General features: G+C 35.0%; 1 protein-coding gene across 3 annotated transcripts; it reads left to right on the top strand.

Moving 5' to 3' along the window:
- The first annotated feature begins 3898 nt into the window (after window positions 1-3898).
- Window positions 3899-7010, top strand: LOC113116444 (contactin-3-like). Of its 3 annotated transcripts, none has more exons than XM_026284618.1 (6): window positions 3899-3989; window positions 5087-5401; window positions 5505-5810; window positions 6268-6327; window positions 6506-6563; window positions 6694-7010. In XM_026284618.1, exons 1-6 carry the CDS (start codon window positions 3929-3931, stop codon window positions 6752-6754), a joined length of 861 nt encoding a protein of 286 aa, XP_026140403.1. In that variant the 5' UTR covers window positions 3899-3928; the 3' UTR covers window positions 6755-7010. The 3 variants fall into 3 exon arrangements, with proteins under 3 accessions (XP_026140403.1, XP_026140404.1, XP_026140402.1); XM_026284619.1 differs by having other exon boundaries at window positions 6513-6563; window positions 6694-7009; XM_026284617.1 differs by having other exon boundaries at window positions 6486-6563; window positions 6694-7007.
- Window positions 7011-9627: the final 2617 nt, after the last annotated feature.

The raw sequence follows: 9627 nt of genomic DNA, 5'->3' as shown, positions 1-9627 counted from the left end.
CCAAACTAACTCAGCTGTCCGTGCCCACCTCCATCTGTCAGTGGATCAACAGCTTCCTGACAGACAGGCAGCAGCTAGTGAGGCTGGGAAAATACACATCCAGCACCCGTACAATCAGCACCGGAGCTCCCCAGGGCTGCGTTCTCTCCCCACTGCTCTTCTCCCTGTACACTAATGATTGCACATCTAAGGACCCCTCTGTCAAGCTCCTGAAGTTTGCAGACGACACCACACTCATCGGCCTCATCCAGGACGGTGACGAGTCTGCTTACAGACAGGAGGTAAAGAGCTGGCTGTCTGGTGCACTCTCAACAACCTGGAGCTTAACACGCTCAAAACAGTGGAGATGATCGTGGACTTCAGGAGAAACCCCCCTGCACTCCCCCCACTCACCATCATGAACAGCCATGTGACTGCAGTGGAGTCATTCAGGTTCCTTGGCACCACTATCTCTCAGGACCTGAATTGGGACATTCACATTGACTCCATCATAAAAAAAACCCAGCAGAGGTTGTACTTCCTTCGCCAGCTGAGGAAGTTTAACCTGCCACAGGAGCTGCTGAAACAGTTCTACTCCACCATCATTGATTCTCCAATGTAAGAATAAATCACTTTATCATTATCATGAACAAGTTTGTAATGTTGGAAAATAAGTTTCATCCCACAATTACTTCAGCATGCTGTAAGTGTTTATTTCAAGGTATACATTTTGAATAACTGCAAGTAAGAATTAAACCGATTTAGACAACTAATCTTAAAAATTAAGGATGGCATCAGTTGACACTGGAGAAAGAACAGGAAAGTGGTTTACTTTCCTCATTCTTTTTGGCTTAGTATAAGTCACATCATCTTTCTGGTCCTAATAAGAAATCAATTTTAAATATGATAAACCAAGCCATTAAGATCAGTGCATCCAAAATGTGTATTTACATTGCAAAAAATATTTTCCATGCTTCAAAATATTAATTTGCAAACTCCATAGACACAGAAAGCTCGGATTGTGTAGGTTCAAGCCTTACAGACATACTGTTGAAGATATTTTGACATCTATATGTCATATTTGAGTGTGTTAATCTGTTGACGTTAATCTGCTGAATAGTGCAGGGAAATGCTGTCAATGAGTATATATTTTTTTGCATTTCATTACCGGTTGTTTTCCAAACTTGATTCTGAATCCTGATTCATGTCATCAGCTCAGTAAAAGAGACTCCAAGAACTGGAAACCACTACTCAAGTGTACAAATGTAAAAAAATATATGCAATCTAACTGGATCTTTTTTCAGTTTGTTGGATCTAAACTTGGAATTGAACATTTGATACTTTGCACCAGGGGCGATTCTAAGATTTTCTTTTTAGGGGGGCTCAGCCCCCAATAAGGGTATGATTAAAAAATTCTATTTGACTATTAGGGTAGGGTTGTATACTACTAACCTTATTGCAATCCACTATTCCATTGTATTCCCTGTATTTCATATATGGGAGTAGGAGTACTGACTGAGCCATATACAACACTGTAAAAAAAAAAACTAATACAGTTTTTTAGATGTGACCAGTCACTGGAAAATTTTGAATTGGGAATGTAGATTTTTACAATAAAGACTTCCTGATTCAGTATTAGGACATTCATGTTTATCCTTTGATGATACCACAGCTTTTTCTTATGAAATGTACGTGGAAATTGGCAGAAAATTAAAACAACATAAGGGTTCAATGACTGCAATGAATCTTGGGAATACAGTGGTATTGTGTGTGTGAGGCTGTCTGTTCTATTCTCACCTGACTGTTGCTCATTTGCAGACCTACTAGCGCACGACAAAAAAATGTTGTATATCCATCTACAATGAAAAATAAATTATTATATTTTATTATTATTATTAATTTTTAGCTTTTTAGCCTTTATAATCAACAATACGGTTGGTTATACATCAAGTCAGCCCCTGGAAATTTATTTCATTTCAAATCATTTAACTAACCAGCTAATATTCATTAAGAATATAGACAAAACATGTATTAATGTAATTGTCTATTGGCAATATGTTTAATCTGTTCTATATTTATTTCTATTTATTAAAAATAACACCATTATCAATTTGCCACTTCTATAAATCAATTACTTAAAAAAAAAAAAAAAAAAACTCTTACTCTAATATATGTATCATGATACACTAATGATTCATTATTACTTAATACAAAATCATATTTAATAATACAAAACAAAATAACTCCACATGATGTTTCGCTCTCTGTGACATTTAGTGCTTTCAGACAATGATGTGTGTCTTTAATCATTTCTGTGAATGGCTGCATAATGTAATGCCGAAATACACAATAATATGTTTTGAATTTTGAAAAGTAAATTAAAATAAATCATGATCGTTTTCTAAAGTATGTTTTCATGGGTGTTAATCGCTTCATTTTTGTTGGAAGAAAAAACAACTGTCACACCGTGATAAAGGCTGAAGGTGAGCGCAGCGAAGACTTATTGGTATGGGCTAGTTGCATATCTCCGCCATCTTGGATTTCCGGTCTTGCGAGTGTGTGCGTAGGTATTTCCGGTTGTGCTTAAAGTCAGTGCAGAGAACCAGAGAAGTCCATTTGTTATAATTTCATAATTATTTGTTTTGTGAAAGATCTGCAGCATAAATCATTATCTGTCTACCAGTAGCCATTGTTATTGTTTTGCATTAATTATCAGATTAAACAGATATTAAAATTAGTCACGCCGAGCAGAACACACACACACACACACACCTTGTACTCTCTGATGTTCGCTCTGCTCGGCGCCCCTGTGGATTGAAAAACGCGCTGAATCCGTGCAGACTCAGATCAAGGGAGGAGCCGGAACTTGATGCAGCTTGCCACCGTTTCAAATGAGTTTTTAAATGGGACTGAAGCGATCACTAATTAATTAATCAAATAATTTTTTAGGGGGGCTGGGCATAAATTTAGGGGGGCTGAAGGGCCTAGCGACGCCCCTGCTTTGCACCATTGAAACAGAATGATTTGTGAATCGTTTATAGCAAAAAGGGAAACGGCAAACTGAAAACTATTTAAAGAAAGAAGAGGAACTGACTGAAAATTGAAATTCACACCCATCAGTCTAAACTGAATCACACTGTTCTCTCTGTGGGTTGAACCAGAGTGGTCAAACTGAGCTCTCACACTCTGTAGTAAAATGTTTCCAAACTTCAAATAAAATGAAAAATAAGTTAATAGTTTTTAGTTACACAACAATTTACAAGCAAGGCAACATTTAAAGCTTGTTAATAGATACAAATATTGCTGATAATAAATTTTTTTTAAACCTGAATGTTTTTGTAGTCCTGTTGTGTGTTTTGAGATCTGGTGGATGGTTGAGTTATTGATGTAGATACATTGTGTTTATAGCATTTACATTTTTAATTGGTCCAGTTATACCTGGTTCATTTATTTCAGTTCGCTTTGGAAAATAGCAGTGTTGAATTTAAGTGTCACTTATAAGGTAGAATCAAAAAATATATATATACATAACTGCTATATTTTTACGTCTGGGTAGTCTAAACATCAAGAATCGCATGGTAGACTATAAATAGTTTAAGTAACAAGCCTAAACAATCAACACCTGAACTTGACCATGATAAATGATGAGAAGGGAGTAGCACGAGAAGAATCAAATTAACAGCAAATACTATATCAAACAGAAAAACAAGGAAAATGCAAAACATGAGAAACATGAGAAACAGACCACATGTATACAGTATACTGTATATATATCAAACAGGCACTTCTCCATCAGTGAGTGAAATGCAGCTGTATCATAGTGTCAGGACTAAACAGATGGTGAAATCAGACTGCAGCAGAGGAAGTGAACACTGACAGGAGGAGTCGATGATGTTTAAGGGAAGAGCTGTAACCATAAAATGAAAATAAAGACTGACAGAAACAGACGATGGCTGAGAAGTGTCACATGTGTCTACTGGGACTGATCCTTTTCTGTTCACTTCTCACAGGTAAAGGAAATCTGCATATGATCTATAAGAGAAAAGATGCATGATGTGAACAACCATCTATACAAACAATTTAGTTAAATTATTCTGACATTGTGTCTGAAGTTTAAATATGTACAATTATATTTTGATGAAATTTTTAATTCTTATTGTATGTTTAGAATTGTGCATATACTACTGTCACACTTTAAATTCTCTTGCAAAGCTCTATTTATGTTGATAGAATTATAAAGTAAACTCTGGAGTATTCCAGGAAGCAGGTTATGTGGCATATCTGGGTTAGTTTACGAACATATGAACACATAATTTTGGATCCTATAGCTTTCAGAGTATGTAGCCAGCAACCTATTCTCTGAACAAAATTTGACCAGAGAAGCTGGTCACACAATATTATATTATATATTTTATCTATATTTTATATACAATATATTTTTAATTCTAAAGCTCATTTTACACAGCATGGAACTGCATTTAAAAGGATTTTTGCTTGTTATAATTTTTTATTTCTAAAAAAAAAGGTCATACATCTCGTAGCCATATTACCTTTGCAAGCACATAGGGCTTAATACAGTTCATTTCATACTAACGAATTACAAACAATACAATTTGTTTCGTAGTAATAATAAAACTGATTAATGAAAAAGGTTTGGGTTAATCAGCATGGAGTTCAGGGTTTGTGTGACAGTTAGTTAACATTGCTTTCTGCAATACTGAACTCATGTGTTCAACACCAGTTGCTCTGCCTTAATCATCTTTTTTACAAGACAAAAAAGAGTGTATTAACAGACTGTATTTCATCAAGACAGTGTCTGCATAAGTAATTAACACAGATTATTATTATTATTATTATTATTAATAATAAGTTGGCTTGAGAAAATGAACTTACTAAAATGCTATTTGAACTTTTTATTATTCTTATTCTATCTATCTATCTATCTATCCATCTATCCATCCATCCATCCATCTATTATTTATTAAAACTTCAACTCAACATCTTCAAACTACAAGTTTTTTAAAACACTTAAAATAGGCTTTCTAAAGCCAGCTTCAAAGTTTGTTTACAATCTTTAATGGTCTTTTATTATTATTATTATTAATAGGTACCATTGAAGTGGATGACACTCACGAGTTCTGCAGTTCTGGTGGAAGTGTCCGTCTGCCCTGTAATAATGCTCTTTCTGACTGCACATCAACCGTTTGGACCTATAGCAGACATTCAAAGACAGCTGAACTGATTGCTTTAGGGAAAAAGAAGACAGACACAGAGAGACATGAGAGACTGAGTCTGGGCTCTGACTGCTCTCTGAACATCACCAAAGTCACAAAAGATGATTATGGATCTTACAGCTGCCAACAATATGTGAATGGACAACACTATGGAAGTGATGCACGTGTTTATCTGCATTTTCTTCATGGTGATTTTATGTTTATGTGGTCAATTTATAATAACATATCCTTCTTTTAAACTCAAACAATACAAATAAATGAAGTCTGTTGGGTCATTTGTTTTATTCTCAGTTTCAGTCTCTCCATCATCCTCTCAGATCAGAAACGGCAGCTCTGTGACTCTCTTCTGTCAGTTGTATCATGATCAAGTTTCTTGTGATACTTTGGTCCGTGCTGATGGAGTTCAGCTGATCTGGGAGAATCAGGCTGGTGTGAGCCTACAGACAGACTCTAGATATCAGATATCACCACCAGGAAACTGTTACAGCACTCTGACTACAACACTCCTGGATGAAGATCACAACACAGAGTGGAGATGTCTGGTTACTCAGATAAATCAAGTGAAGACCTCAGCCACATATATTGTCAGGTATTCAGGTGAGAAACTACATTTCTTTAATCGGTATTTGAAGATTATCCATTAAGGAAACATGACGTGATTGATTACTAATGTTATAAGTTCAGGACAAACCTAAGGTTATGGGGTGCAGCTCACCGTGTTTTACTCTAATATAAATGATAACTTTGTTTATAATATATGTAGTATTATATATAGTATATATAGTATTTATATTGTAACCAGGGCCATTTCTGTGCATAAAGGGTTCCTCAGCAAAGTACTTACTTCCATTATCACTGGCAGAATTTTTATTTGAAGGCAAGATCCTCAGTGATGCTTTCATTGTTTATTTATATAGATAAATAGATCATTACCTCAAACACTGAGATGACTTCAGCTGCACACACACACATGCTGTTAATAACACAATGTATTTATGCATGTCTTATTCATGTCACATTATGTTTGAACTGAACTAATTACAATGATACACAGATCCAGCTGACAGTACATCAGAGACTGTAGACTTTATGACTGATGGATCATTATTCAGAGGTATGGAATGGGTTTTTATGCACTAAAACAAACATTTGAATTTGAAAACAGCTTGTCAGTAATTGTTAATTTCTTTATACTGTTAATAAGCTATTTACAGTTTCACAGATTCATTCTCTGCTTTCTCTCTATCATCTGTCCACACATCTTTCCTGCAGTGATTTTAATTATTGTTGAGATTGCAGTGTTTGCGGCTCCTACTGTGATTCTCCTTCAGAGTCTCTGTACAAGAGCTGGTGAGTTTTGAACATCACAGAATCTGATGATCCACATTGATCTTTAACAATCTGCAAAATAAATTGATAGATAAATAACTTATTGGAGAGGTCAGTAAATTATTTTTATTGATTTATTTCATTTATTTAGGAAGGAAGAACTCTCACCACCCAAAGGAAATAGAGATGTCTACAGTATTACAATGAAATAGCCTTTATAAATGTACTATTTATAAAAATATTCCAGCACAATTTATTTTAAAGCTTATGGATATTTTAGATATTTGCATACAGCTTTCAATGTCATTTTCCATTGCTCTATATTGTACAGACTGCTTTTAAATATGTTATTAAATACAGTAATCAACAAAGCGAGACAGGTACCTTAATAAACGTATGATTGTTTACACAGAAATCATACTATAAATTTCTATTTTATTTTTGTCTTTAAAATAAATTCAACTTTTACAAAAAAAATTAAATGTTTTAATAGTCCAGTTTATTTCTCACATGATACGGTATATTTACAGATGTTTTATTTTTCCACAGATCATTTCAATGCAGAGACAAATCCTTACCTATGTTTCTTTTTAACCCTTAATAAGAAAATACAAAATAATTGTATTCCCCACCCACAACATCCTTCAACGTGATTTTATTTAAGTTTTAAAAATATAAGTATTTATCATATACCAGAAGCCACTGGATAAAATGAAAGACAGAAAAGGTATGTTCATCATACAACATTTACAAGAAAAGCAGAAACCCACTCATATCTCTCGGCAGGATAACTTAATGGAACTTAATGGAAAAGCTGAAAAAAGCCATCTAAAACTGATATACATGTAAAGGAAAAAGGAAGAAAACATGATTTTTGTTTGTCAAACTCAGACATCCTGGCCTGCAATTGAGAAATTCACTTGAAGAATGAATGAATATTTCTCCTTGTCCTTGAAACCTAATTAAATAGTGGTTCATATTATTATGATGTGTCCTTTAGCAGACACCGCTGTAAAGCTCAGAACATCTTTGTTATAATCTGATCTTTGATGACTGAGATATCCCATATGTCTCAAATCTGAGACGTTTGCATTGCAATGTCTCCAAAATGTGCAGCTAACTGCACTAGCGTGTCATTGATTGCTCGTGTTGAACTCATACGAGCAGACAGAGAGAGGATCGCTGTTCATCCCGTCCAGATAAAGTCCTGGAACCAGAGTAAGACAGCAAGGCTGCTTTGAGCTGTAGTTTATCTGGGCCAAGCGAGACATGTTGTCAGCGTTATAAAACGACACCTGCTTTCTGTCACAGTCCAGATACAACCCTATTTTCTGTGGTTTGTCTCGAGTATTCAGTGTAGTGTCCTTTCCATCACAGGACAGAACGTATCCTTTACTGTGTTTAAGGTGGAGCAGGATCTCACTCTCAGCTGACTTTGCTGCACTCAGCTCTTTCTCTAATCCCATCTTAACTCCCACAGTCCAATCTAGCTTTTCTTTTTTTTCTCTATTTCCCAGTAGTGCTGTCCAGCTTGGAAGTTTTCCTCTGAAACTGTCCCAGGGTTTTTATACAGACCAGTGGCTCTGTCAGCTTGTCGGATTCTGGCGCCCCCTGGAGACACTTTTAAGTATGACTGTCCAGGATTTTTCAAGGTCAAACTCTCAGAAACTATATGGAATTACATTTGCTTCAATAATAATGAACGAAACTTTATAAAACTGAACATAACTTTTTCAGAAACTATCAAAAATATGCCATTACAAAAGAAGAAAAACACAATAAAAATAAACACAGTTGCACAAATGTAACAGGCTCTTCAAATATGCTTAATTTTTGTTAATGTTTTTCAAAGATTCATTTTTGCTAATCGTGGATTCTGAATTCATTGCCACAGATTTAGCTTATGCTTCGCAGTTTTTCGTTTGGAGTTTTGACACAAACTTCTCGTGGGGGCGGGGTTAACAGTGATCTACTCTGATTGGATAGTGAGCTTTTGATGGACAGGTGCTCTCTGACCGGGAAATACAGATGCCACGCCAGAGAGTGGCGTGCATACTGGAAAGCTCTTGTGGTGATTTGTATTACTAAATATGTAAATAATATTTGACCTTCGATCATCTCAGTCTGTGAAATGAGCTCTTGTCCTTCAAGGCAGCTTGAAGTAAGCTTGTGTTACTGAATGACAACAATAACCCACAACAAACTGTAGCACACTGTTACATGAAAAACTTGTATCAATGTTATTGGTTACTTCAGTAACACAAGCTTACTTCAAGCTGCCTTGAAAGACAAGAGCAAGGCACTACTTATTGCATGCAAATCACAGTGAGAGTTATTTTTATTTTTATTTTTTTATTAATGCAGAGAACAAAAACATACAAAAGTACTAACATACATCACATAATATCAACCACAAAAAAACAACAATAAAGAATAAAATAGAACTAAAGAAAAGAGGGACAAAATCTAAACAAAATCACACATGATCAAAGGCAGAGCAAATTCTAACAGTCCTTTCTTATTAGTAAATACTGAGATTACATTCAAATAGTTTTCCATTTCTTTTAGAAAAAACAGAATAGACATGTTTACAGTTGGAGAATTTGCATTTGTGAATGTGAAAAATGTTTAGGAAAAAAATTTAATTAATAACAAAACTGATATTTTCATTTGTGGGGTCAGAGTCATAATAGCCAAATATAATGTTTTTCATATGTACTGAGAAGCCTGGCAAAATCTTACACTTGACAAACACACCAATGTCATCCCAAAGTTTCTGAGTGTAGTGACATGACCAAAATAAGTGTACAGTTTCTTCAAAAGTCGAACAAAAAAAGAGTATGTTAGATCAATGTCAGATTTAAATTTTGTATAAATTTATTTACCGAGTAGAATCTGTGTAAGAGCTTAAAATAAATTTCTTTCACTTTGTCTGTGAAAAAAAAATTTGCAGAAGAGACCAGATTTAATCACCACAAGAGCTTTAATATGCACAGCGCACGCCACTGGGTGACGTCTGTATTTCCCGGTCAGAGAGCACTTGTCCATCAAAAGCTCACTATCCAATCAGAGTAGATCACTATTA

The sequence above is a fragment of the Carassius auratus genome, chromosome 16 (assembly GCF_003368295.1).
Source record: "Carassius auratus strain Wakin chromosome 16, ASM336829v1, whole genome shotgun sequence".
NCBI classification, from domain to species: Eukaryota; Metazoa; Chordata; class Actinopteri; order Cypriniformes; family Cyprinidae; genus Carassius; species Carassius auratus.
Note: the sequence above shows the minus strand (reverse complement) of the source record. Positions and strands in the feature narration are given on the sequence as shown.